Source organism: Electrona antarctica (assembly GCF_951216825.1).
Source record: "Electrona antarctica genome assembly, chromosome: 19".
Lineage (NCBI taxonomy): Eukaryota > Metazoa > Chordata > Actinopteri > Myctophiformes > Myctophidae > Electrona > Electrona antarctica.
Window position 1 is genome coordinate 9,406,098 of NC_136800.1, and position 15,262 is coordinate 9,421,359.

A 15,262-nucleotide genomic window follows, 5' to 3' on the forward strand; every position below is an offset into this window, starting at 1 on the left:
AGGTCCATGAATGAAACAAAGACAGTGTGCAGGTTATTTCATTTGATTCTACACATCTGATCCCTACCTATGCACCCGTCATGCACACTGTTGACTGCATAGACTGGCACCTCTTCTTTGGGTGTTCTTTTTGGTTGTTTGCGGCTAAAATAAAAACGTGTCACTAATACATGAAGTGGTTTATCACAGCAGTCACGCTGCACCACAAGCATGCAGTGTCCACCTCCACGTGGGTGACCTAGCTAAAGGTCACACTCTCAATTTCACTATTCCATATATGTATGACTGCAGTGTCCACCTCCACGTGGGTGACCTAGCTAAAGGTCACACTCTCAATTTCACTATTCCATATATGTATGACTCTGCACCCTGTGTCCTAAACACAAATGAATTGCACTAGTTTTGCATGAGGCACGGCAAGTTTATTTGTATCTTTAATCCTTTAATCTTTAAACCTTGAAATAGGGCAACACTATATAACCCTTAAGATTATAGTATAGGCTGGCTTTGTAATTTACTAATTTAACATGGTTGTTGCAATAAGAGAGACACAAAGTTGACATACATGTAGAACAAACTGAAGGAAAAAATATAACTTGTGGGATCTTTCCAAAAGGTATAGGCCAGAAATAGATAGGCCTACTCTGTTTTGTTTTATACTGGGTATATTAATTCATTTGGGGTTCCAGGGGATGGCAGTCGCCACCCATTGTTCCTTTTATTCATATTTTCTCCACTTCTGAATTTAGTTTGCAGATTAATCAGATTTTGGCTTGATACTTACAAACAAATGTTTTCTTCCTGCAACCATACATTCATTAATCACTTCAAAACTGGCCTCCCAATTTTGGGCATGTCATTACATTACAAATGTAAAGGAAGTGTTTTTTTTTATTGTATTTATTTTTTGAATTACAAACAGCAGAGCGAGGACTGTGGACTGTCTGTCACATTTCTCATCTCGTCCTTTGTGTATGTTCAGGTTCTGTAGTGTAGCCTACTGTTCTGTATTGGCCTTTTCACTCCAGCGCTATACCACTGCGCCATCTAGCGGCGATGTAAAAAAGTAAGGACCGTCTCTTTCTTTTGGTTTCCATACTCTTTGCTTGATTCCAGTCCACCACAGGCAGTTTAATTTCAGACAAAACAATGGCGGAACAGGTAAAGCTACCGATTCCAGCACTGCCAGTGCCGAGCAGATACGCCAAGAAAATGAAGATGGTCCAAGAAAAGAAAGCTGCCAGTCAACAAAGGAAACGCGAGACATGCAAGACCCGAATTTATATCGGCGTGGCCTTCGATCGCTGGCAAACCCTGAAGCTTTCGAAGCGTTTGAAAAGTGATGCCGAGTTAGCCGTACTGCTTCTGGACTGGTGAGATATATTTATTTAATAGATTTAGTTCGTGACCTGGTTTGTCGGTGTGGTTTTTGTTTTACTATGGTAGCTAACGTTAGTTTACGACTGCCTTTGGTGTTTGAATACATATTTATTTTTTGGTGGACCACGTCAGCTTGGTGCAGTGGCGTAACAAATTAATCCAACAACAACACTGTCGTCCATCATGTCATTAGAACATGTGGTGATGATGTCATGTCTGGCGGACGGGAGAAGTATTTTCAAATATCATGATCTGGTTGCAAGTCTGTCTGGCTAGTGGCAACAATGAAATGCACTGACTATGGGAGCTGGGAGGATCATACCGCTTTTCAGGTTGATTTGCAGGTTGCTGATCCTGTCAGGGTCTTCTAGCATAGAGAAAGGGAAAGTGTATGTTTCTAGCATAAAGTGTGTGTGTGTGTGTGTGTGTGTGTGTTAGCCTAAGATGTATTCTCTTGTAGATAAAATACACGACGAGAGTCTAAACCTTTATATGCTGTGTGCGTGCGTGTTAGCCTAAGATCAAGCTTTCCACAGCCCACAGGTATCCAACCCAAATATGAACATGTTGCACAAAATCACAGATAGTGATCTACAAGCTCACAAGATCATATGCGTTGTGAGCCTGAAGGTTGGCTATTTGTGTGTGTGTGTGTGTGTGTGTGTGTGTGTGTGTGTGCGCGCGCGCATGCATGTTTGTCTATGTTCGGTACGAAGCGTTGCCCAAGTTATATCAGTAACTGGCCTTGAACCTAGTGGGCAACGCTTCATATTATCTAACTGCAACATCCAGGCATGTGTGATTTGGACCCAATAATCCAGGCACACAGACAGACAGACAACTTCAACTTTACAGAAGACAAGTGACACATTAATAAGCTTGTGGAAATGTATACTGTCTGTACCCATTGTGAGAGTACCTAGAAGCCAGTGTATGTATGGGGTCTTCTGTTGTCAGCATTTTGTGTGTATGTCTGTCGGCACCCAGCATTGCCCAAGTTTATTACGCAACAGTTAGAAATGAATCATTAAGTAATGATGTTCATCTGTTCTTTATAGTTATGAGAGGAATGACCTTCAGTCAACACCCTTAACAGCAAGTGCAAGTGCCACTACTTCGATAATGCAAGAGGTAAGCTGACCACTAAAGACATAACTGTTTTTAACATGTTAGCTGATCTATTCTCTTATGACATGCATAGAACAGGGATGCTAGGATCCATGTGGTTTCTGGGGATTATTATTCTGTTTATGTCTACTAGTTTGTAAAGTGCTGTAAAGGTTCTTATTATTAAATATTTGTGCACATGAATGATAATCTTGAACTGTACCTGTGGTAAATGTGGGGTGAAATCATCGTTTCTCTATCTTTTACAGGTTGTTCCTTCAAGTGCCACTCGCAGCTGCACCAGTGATCCAGACACCTCTGCTCCCGAAGTTATTGGTTATACTGATGAAAGTGACTCCTCAGACGAAGAAGAAAATACTATGGTGTCTGATCATAGTTCAGACAGTGATTGGAAGGCTGGCCTAAAACTCCGCCAACTCTGTCCTGAATGTGGAAAACGTTTCAACATTCAGAAGACGCACACATGTGAATCCAAATTAAAGCCGTTTTCTTGTACTGTGTGTGGCAAGAGATTTGTCACTGAGCATCACCTAAAAATTCACAGCAAGATCCACAATGAAGGCTGTGAGCATGTGTGCAAGTTTTGCTTCTCAACCTTCAAAACAAAGCTTGACAAAATTGTGCACGAGCAGAGCCATCCCCGTGTAAAGAAGCCCTTTCAATGTCCTGACTGTCCAGAGGTGTTTGCCAAGCGCAAAGAGCGGAACAACCACATGATGGGTCACAGAGGCCCCAAAAAGTACATTTGTCACATATGTAACATGGAGTTTCCACATACCAGTGCTCTGGAGAGGCATGTTATTGTGCACACAGGAGAAAAGCAGTTTGTATGTGAGGTGTGTCGGCGCTCATTCAGCCAGACAGGCCATCTCAAATCCCACATGCGCATCCACACAGGAGAGAAACCCTATCAGTGTCCGCACTGTGATCAGAGCTTTAATCACAATGTTAGCCTGAAGAGTCACATCCAGCGTTATCATGGACACGACCCTGACCCTGGGATGAAAATGCAGCTGGAGAAGCCAAGAAGGAATGAGTCTGAGGTGGATACGGATGAGACAAATGAAATGGAGAACAATGCTGCTTTGTTCATCTGCCACATATGTAACATGGAGTTTCCATATAGTGGTGTATTGGAGAGACACGTGGTTGTGCAGACCGGAGAAAAGCAGTTTGTATGTGAGGCGTGCCAGCGTTCATTCAGCCAATCGGGCCACCTCGTATCCCACATGCAAGTCCCTCGCTCAGGGACCAAAAGGAAAGAGGCTGAAGCTGAATTAGATGAGATGAATAACAGAACAGGAGTGGAGAACAATGCTGCTGATGCTGAACGGGCTGAGTCAAGTAAGAAGGACACGTGCATTCCTGAGGAGGAGGATGTTGACGATGAGGGGGAGAAGGAAGTAGATGAAAATGGGCAAACAAAGAAAGGGAATAAAAGGCACAAAGGTAGACCCAAAGGAAGGCAAAAACGAAATGCAGTCATCAGTTGTTCAGATGTCACAGACAAATTGCAGAGGAAGTCATGCGTTGGTGATGAGAATGATGAAGGTCAGGGCAACAGTGATTTAGCCTCAACGGTTGAAGAAGAGCAAGAGGAGAAGCTAGAAGATATGAAAACCCAACCCTAACCGCAAGCAGGACGCATGTCGGGAGCGACGGGTGATTTCAGCATGACAGACCTTTGGTGTGTCGGATAAGCGTGCGCACGCCACAAGCCTATAGACGAGGGGTGTTAATCTCATTTTGGGATGGGGCCACATTGGTCAAAAGAGAATCATACTGAGTCTAGTATAAACCAGTGGTTCCCACACCTTTTAGCCTGTGACCCAAAAGAGTAATTTGATGTCTCCCCGGGACCCAAACTAGAACAGATCTACAAGCTCACAATGTGTCACTTTGCGACACAAGGGGACCCATAACAATGTGTCCGCGACCCACAAATGGGTCCTGACCCTGTGTTTGGGAAGCAGTGGTATAGACAGTGAGTCCTATACAGGTCAAAATGAAGTGAATTGGAGATGCTGAGGAGGCTATGTGAAATGATAACGCATTGTGCAAGCTGGAGGAGACGGATGGGGCCAAAATGATGTACTTATCCTATGTTTAAGTTATTCTCATTAGCAGTAGGATGTAAGTGCTGACCAATTAACTGTATGCTTGGCTGCTGTTGGTTGGTACAGATCTACAGCCTTCGAAAAGGACAAAGTAGATATCATGCTCCGCGTGCTACCCCCGAGTATATTGTTACATATTGTGTTTATATTTGGGCTAAAAAAGGAGTCATGTCAAAGTGTTTGGCCCAAATCTATACAGAGGAAGACATAGAGGAAGGCAAAAGGACATTCCTTTGGTCTTGTTGGTGAACAGTGACAATGTTGGCGGTTCTGTTTCAGCAGAGGAGAAAGGGAAAAAAAGGCATAATGTAAAACCATATTGAATGTTCAAAGAAGAAGGGCATGACTGTACCTCTTACTCTATCCATAGCCTTCAGTCTCCCAGGAGAACATTGAAAAGAAGGTCACAAGTGCCAACTCTAGAGTAGTGGTTCTCAAAGTGGGGTGCCAGGGACCCTCTGGGTTCATTGATGGAGTTCCAAAGGGACCCTTACCTCTCATACTTATGGGGGTTCTTGTTGAAATCAAAACATTTGAGAACCACTATTCTAGAGAAACTACAGAAGATGAGACTAGACAGTTGTGTGATTCTGAAATGGATCAGAAATGGATGCCCAGTAATACCTGGTGCTTATAGACTATTATTTGTCTCTAAAATAAGAGTGCATACTAAAATATACTGTTGTGTTTAGTGTGGAATAGTCTCAAGTAAACTTATTGATGAGAAACTGTCTGCTTTCTTGAATTTTCAATGTAAGAATAAGCCAACATGTTATGTTTTCAATGCAAACAATTGAGAGAACAGGAAACGGGAGCACGTTTTTTTTATTAGGCTCTAATAATTTGAATGTGCATACATTTCTCCCCGGGTTGTTATAGTTTAATATAGGCTATGCTGATTTGATTAATGTTATAAAATGTACATAAAGTATGTTTGCATTATTCCCATTATACTGTAATAAGATAATTGCTGATCATTTGAACTGTATAATTGTCTCATTTGTTTTAGCCGAATGCAAACGAAAATAAAAGCCTGGGTATTGAGGCTAAATGACAGCAGATAATGCAGGACAAGAGTTCTTTAAAAGTTCTATACTTTTGAATCAGTAAAGATCAATGTGGAAGGAGGTAAGAAGGTGGCGAACTTTAAAGAGGATACAAGGCAGCTCTGTGCAGTTGAGGTAGAAAAATCCTTTATTTCATTCTATTAAAAAAAAACAAGGATTAAAAAATTAACGACCAACGCGTTCCGTTCGGCCTGGGGCTTTCATCAGGGACAGCAGATAATGTATGGGTCCCAAACTTGTGCAATACCAAAAACGGACACGTGGGGGCAGTCATACAATTAGATACGCCTACTCTGTTGGAAATTAAATAGAAGAGAAGAGGACTTCCGTGAAAAGCTACAATCACATCAATGGCAAGAACTCATCACCCGTGCCTTAACATTATCTGAGTTTTATACTCTAAGGTTTTAACGTGTCATTTTTAATAGTTGTAGGGGTAAAATGGTGGCTTGGTGTGTAGTACCAAACTGTAAGGGCGCTAAATCGGCGGCGAGTGGAGTAGTAAGTTTTCACCATTTTCCAACAAACGATGCTGGTCGTTGCAGGGAATGGCTCAGGCGCATAAATCATCCCAAGTATGACGAGTACACTCCACCAAGTAGGCTGAAAAACCTGCGGGTCTGCGGCTTGCACTTCAGAGAGGAAGACTTCTGTAAAAGCATGAGGGCCAGGATAATGGGAACAGCAGAGAAAAAAACATTACAAACGGATGCAAATCCCTCAATATTCCCTCAATATAGCAGTACTGGTGAATATGAAACGAGTGAAGTTCCTGGACCACTCGAAGAACCTAGCTGGACAGATGAGGTGAGGTAGACAAATATTCACCAAATGATAGTACAAAGATATGATTTACTGTAACTGTAAGTGCTAATAGACTACTGTTTTCTTGATCAGAACGCTACTGCACCAGTCTCTGAAACTGTGTTAACAGCAAGTACAAGCACCACTGCATTCCTGCTAGAGACTGTTTCAGAGGTAAGTGTTGACCACTATGACATGAGCATAACATTGTTATTACCATGTAGCAGATCTAATATAAACTAATCAATCCTGAGTGTTAATGTATCTCAGAGATAGGAGAATACAAGGTAAATAAAATGACCCATTAAATAAGCCCACCAAATAAGGTGTTTTATAATGCAACATACATTACTGTTAAATTTACTTTCATCATTGCTTAAGTTGACATATGTGAAAATAAAATCTCAATGGCCCCATCTAAAGTCATTAAAAGGTCGCTGTTATAGAATGTGTCATCCTATAATACATGCAACAGGTCATCTTGCCATCTTGGTCCTCCATGGAGTGCACTGGGGGGGGGGGGGGGGGTCACAAATGAGAGGACAAGTGCTGATAAGAAACTTAAACTGGATGAAATCATATTTTCTCTATCTTTCACAGGTAGTGTCCTCGGGTGATACTCACAGCTGTAACAATGGTCCAGAGAGTCCTGCTGCTGCCATAACTGAAGTTGTTGGTCTTACTGATGAAAGTGATTTCTCAGATGAGGAAGAAAATAGTATGGCGTCTGAGAACAATTCAGACAGTGATTGGGATCCGGCAAAGGAACGCAGTGTAGAAAACGAGATTACAGACAGTGATTCAGGTACAAATGGTGATTCAGGTACAAATGAGATTGATGAAGAGGATGGAACAGCAGTTGGCCTAAAACTCCGCCAACTCTGTCCTGAATGCGGAAAGTTTTTCAACATTCAGAAAACTCACACTTGTGAGTACAAATTCAAGCACCATTCTTGTAATATTTGTGGCAAGAGATTTGTCACTGAGCACCATCTTACATCTCACAGCAAGATCCACAAGGACGGTTACAAACACGAGTGCATGTTCTGCCTCAAAACCTTCAAAACGAGGCCAGACAAACTTGCACACGAGCAGAGCCATCCCCGTGTAAAGAAGCCCTACAGATGTCCCGACTGTCCAGAGGTGTTTGCCAAAAGCAGAGACCGCAACAAGCACCTGCTGGCTCACAGAGACCCCCAAAAGTATATCTGTCACACATGCAACATGGAGTTTCCACACAACGCTGCATTGGAGAGACATGTGTTGGTGCACACAGGAGCAAAGCAGTTTGTATGTGAGGTGTGTCAGCGGTCATTCAGCCAGGCAAGCCATCTCAAATCCCACATGCGCGTCCACACGGGAGAGAAACCATATCAGTGTCCGCACTGTGATAAGAGCTTTAATCACAATGTTAGCCTGAAGAGTCACATCCAGCGTTACCATGGACAAGTCCCTGACCCTGGGATAAAAGTGCAGCTGGAGAAGCCAAGAAGGAATGAGTCTGAGGCTGAACTAGATGAGACAAATGAAATGGAGAACAATGCTGCTTTATTCATCTGTCACATATGTAACATGGAGTTTCCATATAGCGGTGTACCTGAGAGACATGTGGTTGTGCAGACTGGAGAAAAGCAGTTTGTATGTGAGGCGTGCCAACATTCATTCAAATGGGATGATGATGATGAGCAAAAGAAGGATGAAGAGAAGAAGGGGCGTACAAAGAAAGGGCATAAATGGTACACTGGTAGGCCCAAAGGAAGGCCTAAAAGAAACGCAGATGAGGAAAAGGAGAAGAGGGGAGGCAAGAAAATGAAAAAGACCACCAGGAGATCTAAAGGAAGAGCACAGATCTATGGGGGTGAAGAGCAAAGCAGTGACTCTGATTTTGATCCAGCAGGTGGGAGAACCAAAAGAAATGTGGTGCTCAAAACTGTACTGACAGAAGGTGATGATGAGGAAGGCAGCTGTTGCTGAAGAAGTCATAAACACATATTTGAATGTGTGTCTCTGTTCCAGCAGTCTGAGATAGGAACACAAAGAGTATTAAAACAAAACCGAAGAGAGAGAGAAAAAGCTTCAAAGAAGTGCATAAGATTGTTTGGGGGATTTACTTGGAATATACCAGATATGGTGTTCAATAATACCATGTAAGACTCATTTATTTTGTCTCCATATGAATGATAGCAAAATACTATATACTATTTTGTTTAGTGCAAACCATTTATCTGTTAAACATCTTGATAACTGCGAAACTTGTCTGTTTTCTTTTTGTTGAGCTTGACTTTTAAATGTACGAATAAGAATACAATCAAATAATTGATATATTTTCAGGGGTTAATAAGAAAACAGGAGCAAGTGCTAGAGAGCCCACCGTTTTTTATATACCGCATATAAATGTTACTATTTTGTATGTGCATGCACTTACATTTTAAATTATTACAAATGTACATTGCATTCTATGTTTGCATTAGTCCACAGCAAAACGAATGTGGCGATTCAGACGTGTTATTGTATTTTGGCACAATAGTACTTGCCGTAGGCGGCTCGGCCGGGCTGCAGTGCATTGTGGGAATGGGAAACCCGGATGTCATTGAGTAAAGAGATTGTAGCATTTTCTTCAGGAATAAGAATAAACCACACTAAACTAAAGCTCCGTGTTCCTGGTATTTAAGGGTTATATACTTATACTGACGCAGTAAAAGTGTCATCGGTATATATAACAACACGACGTATTTCACATTGTGTATTATTGCGACGTTACTGTAAACCTGTACAGACTGCAAGAGGAAAGAACCAACGTGGGGTAGTTCCTTTGCCTTTCCAGTCAAGAATGCAGAGCGCTGCAAGAAGTGGATTTTGGCAATAAAGAATCCGAAGTTGAACGAGAACACACCGCTGCCCTGCAGAAGCTACGAAAGCAGATTGTGTACTGTTGTTTGTGAAAACGGAGGAGATTCTACGCGGCCGCGGCAGCTCATGGGGGAAACGTACCGCTGTTCTCTCCAACTTGAACGAAGAAACCGAAGAGGCGCAAACGTAGACCTTAAAATGTCCCGTTTCACTAGTTATGTCTAAAAGGTATTAAAACAATATTTTGAAAATAGCAGATATACCGGTACATCTACAATCAGACAATTCGCGACATTACTGCAATCATGCCATTGCAAGTGTGCCGTTGTGCAGTACCACATTGTACAGTTTGGAAGAGGAGGAATCATCCTGGTGGTGTTAGTTCGTTTTGCTTTCCAGTCAAGGACCCAGAGCGTTGTAAAAAGTGGGTCAGAGCAATAAATAACCCGAAGTACAATGAAAACACAGCGATCGGGGAGCTACAGAAGGAGCTACAGAATGAGAGGGTGTGTAGTTTGCACTTCAAACCGGAGGAGTTTGAACGCGACGAGATGAAGCACCGTCTCATGGGAGGTAGAGGCAGAAAGCCTGCAGCAGTGCTGTCGACTACCTCCGTTCCTAATATCAACTTGGACGAAGCCGAGTCAGCTGAACCTCCGCCACCGCCAGCGAAAAGGAGTCTAACACAGGTAGGCTACTCATACATGTATGAGTAACAAAGAACTCTGTACTTGGACAATACTTCACTCACTGTTATATAATGGTCCTGGACTTCTTACACTGATATGTTAAACCTAAAAGCAATTCGGTGCCAAGTGAGACTATGACTATCGGATGGCTATGCCTATGACTTCATCATTCTTATGATGAATAACGGTATTTTCATCTTTTTGAACATCGAGGTTCAAAATGACCCTTCACATTACAGCCCCACAGCTGGAAATGGTATCAAATGGGAATATGTCTGAAAAAGTTGAATTACTGTTTAATAATGAAATGAAATACATTGCTCATGAATGTTTATAGGCATGCCTTCAAGTTCAAATTAATATTGTAACCAAAATGTGAAGATCGTTTTATTTACAAAACAAATGAAAGAAAATACAAGGCATCTATGTTTCAGCTGTTATAGCTCTATTACGCAGGCCATATACAGCAATATTTATTTACTTAACTCGTGAGTCAAGGCACCAAAAATCTGCCCCGATGCGTTGGTTGCTGCTCCTCGTCTGCTCAAGAAGCTGCTGTTGCCCGCTTGGCTGCCTCTTCCCCGTCCCTGCGCTGGAGCTGTTCCTCGTGTATATTCGGGTTCAAATAAATAGACCTGCTGTATTTCTTTTTTTTTGTAAACTTTATTTTTACATTTCTTCACATGACAATACACATGTATGCAAGAAAACACAAAACACACAAACATATACAACCCCCCCCCTCCCTCCCCCCCTCCCCCCTAGGCTAAAAAACAAAAAACAAAAACAAAGTGGTGGGACAAAGCAGCGGACAATCATAGATCAAAAAGAGTCAAGACAGGGACAGTCGGACACAGTCCGGATTACAGTTCACTGAAATGGAAAGTCCTCAACAAACTCCACAAAGGCACTCCAAGCCAGGACAAAGTTTTTTTGGGCTCTGTCCACTCTATACCTGAGCTTCTCCAGAGGCATTTCAGCCATTGTTGAAAGGAAGGTGCCTGCATCTTGGGCATCCAGGGTCAGACCTGCTGTATTTCTGACTCTAACGTGCAAATAGTCATCTTCCTCCATGGAATGCAGAGTGCAGACTCTGGTGTCCTTGCGGCTTGCAGATTGCCATGATACAAATCTGATGGCAGTGATGGGGTGGAGTCTGGTTCAAGGTTGAACAAAATCTCTGTGACACCCCTCTGGGCTGTCTTTGGGGCTTATCTGACTGAGACAACATGTAGTTCGGAAAGAAAGTGAGACCAGTGCATTATGACGAGTTTGTCGTCATCCGCAAGTTTCAAATGACTAAAATATGTAAAAAATACAGATTGAAAAAACAACAAAACATTTTTTGTGTGTTTCTTGTGTCCTAAATGTCATTCAAATAGGATCTGGGTGCATAATCAGTGAAGTGGCCTTTTAATGTACTGCAAGGCCTATGTGAGCAATAAACGGCCAGGATTCAGTTATTTTCGTCGTTCCAGTGAAGGACGCAGATCGGTGAAGTGGATCACAGTTATATTTAAAAAATCACACCCGTGTGAACTGAGTGGTGTAAGGTCTTATATAGACTGATCAGCTGTGGTCTGACGTAATGTCTGACGTAATGAAATCACACCCGGGTGAACTGGGTGACCGTAGCAACCATGCTCATTTTTTGGTACGAACAGACAGACAGACAGACAGACACGTAAACTAACAAAGCCAGTCGTACTCAAAAACACTTTTGGATACCGCCGTTCCTTCCTTCATATATCTTGATGAAAATGATGACGAACCATCAGCGTACTCAACCCAACCAGTGCCTGCAAAGAATAAATATAGTAGAGATAATAGTAGAGGTAATAAACTCGATCTAGTGATTCATTAGTTGATTAGCAAGCTAAAGCAAACCTAATGTAGAAGGGTTGCTAAATGGCAAATGTTAGCCTGGCCTGTAACTAAAACTAAACCTTTGTTTACATCTCACTAGGCCACGCTCCCAGAAGTGGATAGTATGAACATGACAGAGGTTTCATCCACAAGTCTGGAACCGGAGGTGAGCTGATTCGTCCATCACTAAAAAGCAAGGCGGAGTGTTTGAAGGCTACAGTTTTTATTGGTTGTCTGTGCCATGTGTTATATAGTTGCTCTCTAACAGCTAGTTGGCCATTGCCATGGCCTGCTATACACTACAGTAGCTTCTTTGCCTTGTGTGCTAGAAATCAGAGTGAATGGTTAGAAACAACACCATTTTTGTGCTGTTTCCAAGTCCTGGTTACATTAACATTCAATTTGTTTTGTTTTTACAGGTCGATGTTGTACTAGATTGCTCCCCCGATGTGCCTCGGACATTCACAGCAGCCCATGAAGCAAACAAGTATGAAGCAAACATACTGTCCCTCTTCAAGAGATGCCAAATCTGTGGCTGTCCAATTTACAGCACAGATGTTCGCTACGTTCGCGGAAAGATGCATGTCAAATGGGACTGTTTCGGTGGCCACGCAGGAACGTGGAAGTCCATGATGAGTTTCACATCAGTGTTGAAGGTCAGCCTGCCCTACAAGCTGTGGTCCAACCATGGGCCATGACACTTAATTTGCTTTACAAATAAATACTATTATTGCACAATGCACATGTTGATACTGACAATATCTCGTTCAGTCTTAGTGTAGGGGAGAGAAGAGCATTTCACTGCTGGAATAATATACTGTCACTAAAAGTTAGCTCTATTTGTAGTGGGAAAGTGTATTAATTCAACTTGTAGAACTATGTTGTGCTTTTATTTTCTGCCTCCAATTGATGTCAATCACCTTGTTAGTTACCTTGTCAGGCTGTATCAAGTGGTCAGGGAAGAGAGAGAGAGAGAGAGATGTGTTTGGAGGGTTCTTTTTTGTCTTCAGTTCATTAAGCATTTGATTTAACCTCTATTATGTAAATAATAAATAGTCTTGTATTGGGTCTGTAAATATTGCAGCTTTTTCTGAAGTTATTGTGGGAGTGTTACTGTGAAGATGCTGGACTAGTAGAGGCTGAATTAAATCTCTGGAACTCCAGGAAACAGAAATGTGCTGTACTGTATATTATCTGGAGAGCGCACAGAAAATCCCCAGACACTAATGTCTATGAAATCTTCTCTTGCTCTGCGGAAGACCAGAGACCAGTGCTTTGTAAGTCATGATGAGAAACCTGAACCCAATTTGAGATGAATCTATTTCTTCTATATTTTACAGGTAGAGAATCCTGAAGACTTACCAGATGAAGATGTGATGGTGCCTGAGGACAGTTCAGACAGCAACTGGGATCCCCTGGAGAATGGTACAGACAGCATGTTTACAGACAGTGATTCAGGTACAGATGAGATTGATGCAGAGGATGATGCACCTCGCCAACTCTGTCCTGAATGTGGAAAGTTGATACAGAAAAACATGCAGAAAGCTCACACATGTGAAAACAAAATAAAGCACTATGCTTGTAATTTGTGTGGCAAGAGATTTGTCAGTGAGCATCACCTAAAAGGTCATGGCAGGGTCCACAAGGAAAACTATAAGCATGTGTGCAAGTTCTGCCTCAAAACCTTCAAAACGAAGCCACATAAACTTGCACACGAGAAGAGCCATCCTCGTGTAAAAAAGCCCTATCAATGTCCGGACTGCCCAGAGGTGTTTGCCAAGATCCAAGCCCGTCGTGACCACCTGCGGAATCACAGAGGACCCCAACAGTACATCTGTCACATATGTGACATGGAGTTTGCATATAGCAATGCATTGGAGAGACATGTTGTTGTGCACACAGGAGAAAAGCAGTTTGTATGTGAGGTTTGTCAGCGATCATTCAGCCAGGCAGGTCACCTCAAATCCCACATGCGCACCCACACAGGAGAGAGTCCCTATCAGTGTCTGCATTGTGATAAGAAGTTTAATCACAATAATAGTCTGAAGAATCACATCCAGTTGTATCATGAACAAGTCCCGGAGAAGACAACTATGAGTCAGTCTGAGGCCGAAAAAAATGAGATTAATGAAATGGAGAACAATGCTGTTGATGTACGAGAGACGCATAGTGTATCTCTGATGAAAAGGGGAAAGAAGAAAAGGAGATTGCATGCAACAGTAAACAGAAAGAAGAGGTTAACAGGTAGACCTAAAGGAAGGCCGCAAATTAATGCATTGATTACCTCAGATGTCTCAGACAAATTGAAGATAAAGTCATGCGATGGTGATGAGAATGATGAAAGTTGGAGCAACAGAGATTTAGCCTCTGACTCAGCAGACTAAAGAAAATACCACTTCGAGATATAACAGAATACCAAAGAACTCTGCGGTGGTGTAGACTGTAGAGCATATCGGTGACAGGTTTTGACCCAACAGGGAAAAGGACAGCAAGTGGGGCTCAAACCTGTAAGGACAGAGGGAGACGTAGCAGAAAGCAAAACAACAACATGGCTGTTCTGTAAAGTGTACATTACTTTGAATGTTGCTGAATAAGTCATATGTTTGAACATTTTATTTGTCTTTTCCAGCAAAGGAGATGGCACAACAAGGGTATAATACAAACAAAAGGTTAATAAAATCAAAAGAAGGGTCAAAGGAGGGACTGTTTGTCTGTCTACCTCCTTCCACAGCCTTAACCCATTTAGGACGCAAACCCCTTTTGGTGTTTTTGCCCTTCAAGACGGGAACCCCTTTTGGGGTTCTTATGTACAATATATAGTAGCATAACATTTTTGTATTTTTTTTTTGAATAAATGTTTTTCAGAAAACTTACGTCAGGATTTAGAAGGCATTTTTAGAATCGGCCTCAGTCTTAAATGGAGTCCCAGGAGAACATGTGTCAGGTGTCATGTGAACAGGTGTCCTGGTGCCAACTCTAAAGACAAGACTAGAAAGTTCTGTGGTGCTGAAATATACGGATGACCAATTTCAGCTGATGCATAGACTATTTGTTTTTGTCTTTCTTTTTAATCCTCGACATAAAGAGTAAATAGTATACTACAATCTACTAATTTGTTTTGTACAATACATTTCTCATTAAATTGTTTCTTAAAGGTGCTGTAAGTGATAAGTTTTGGTTAAAACAAAAAAGCATTTTGTTAAATGAAAAAGTTAATGCTCTGTATACTTTTAGTAAACATTGGTGTATATAGATTGTTTTGTTCAGTAACAGGTCTCCCCATCTCTCAAGCTAATACACTTTTAGATGGGTCACCAATAGAGGGTATGCACGTGAAATCATACCCTGAAGTTATGCGGGA

At 41.9% G+C, this 15,262-nt stretch overlaps 2 protein-coding genes across 3 annotated transcripts; both read left to right on the top strand.

Moving 5' to 3' along the window:
* The first annotated feature begins 1,066 nt into the window (after positions 1–1,066).
* On the top strand, positions 1,067–5,638 carry LOC306943426 (uncharacterized protein). The gene is made up of 3 exons (XM_079529739.1): positions 1,067–1,373; positions 2,439–2,511; positions 2,757–5,638. Exons 1-3 carry the CDS (start codon positions 1,150–1,152, stop codon positions 4,137–4,139), a joined length of 1,680 nt encoding a protein of 559 aa, XP_079385865.1. The 5' UTR covers positions 1,067–1,149; the 3' UTR covers positions 4,140–5,638.
* A 281-nt stretch (positions 5,639–5,919) lies between these two features.
* On the top strand, positions 5,920–15,060 carry LOC306943955 (uncharacterized protein). 2 transcript variants are annotated; one of them, XR_013792470.1, is made up of 6 exons: positions 5,920–6,499; positions 6,590–6,670; positions 7,097–10,035; positions 12,002–12,067; positions 12,321–12,557; positions 13,242–15,060. XR_013792470.1 is itself a non-coding variant. In XM_079530522.1 (4 exons), exons 1-4 carry the CDS (start codon positions 9,652–9,654, stop codon positions 14,283–14,285), a joined length of 1,731 nt encoding a protein of 576 aa, XP_079386648.1. In that variant the 5' UTR covers positions 9,022–9,651; the 3' UTR covers positions 14,286–15,060. The 2 variants fall into 2 exon arrangements, 1 of the variants encoding a protein (XP_079386648.1); XM_079530522.1 differs by lacking the exons at positions 5,920–6,499; positions 6,590–6,670 and having other exon boundaries at positions 9,022–10,035.
* The last annotated feature ends 202 nt before the right edge of the window (positions 15,061–15,262 follow it).

Coding starts and splice junctions, on each gene's coding strand:
- LOC306943426 (XM_079529739.1), top strand. CDS start 1,150: ATGGCGGAACAGGTAAAGCTACCGATTCCAGCACTGCCAGTGCCGAGC. Junction 1,374..2,438: donor GCCGTACTGCTTCTGGACTG/GTGAGATATATT, acceptor TGTTCTTTATAG/TTATGAGAGGAATGACCTTC. Junction 2,512..2,756: donor CTACTTCGATAATGCAAGAG/GTAAGCTGACCA, acceptor TATCTTTTACAG/GTTGTTCCTTCAAGTGCCAC.
- LOC306943955 (XM_079530522.1), top strand. CDS start 9,652: ATGCCATTGCAAGTGTGCCGTTGTGCAGTACCACATTGTACAGTTTGG. Junction 10,036..12,001: donor CGAAAAGGAGTCTAACACAG/GTAGGCTACTCA, acceptor ACATCTCACTAG/GCCACGCTCCCAGAAGTGGA. Junction 12,558..13,241: donor GTTTCACATCAGTGTTGAAG/GTCAGCCTGCCC, acceptor TATATTTTACAG/GTAGAGAATCCTGAAGACTT.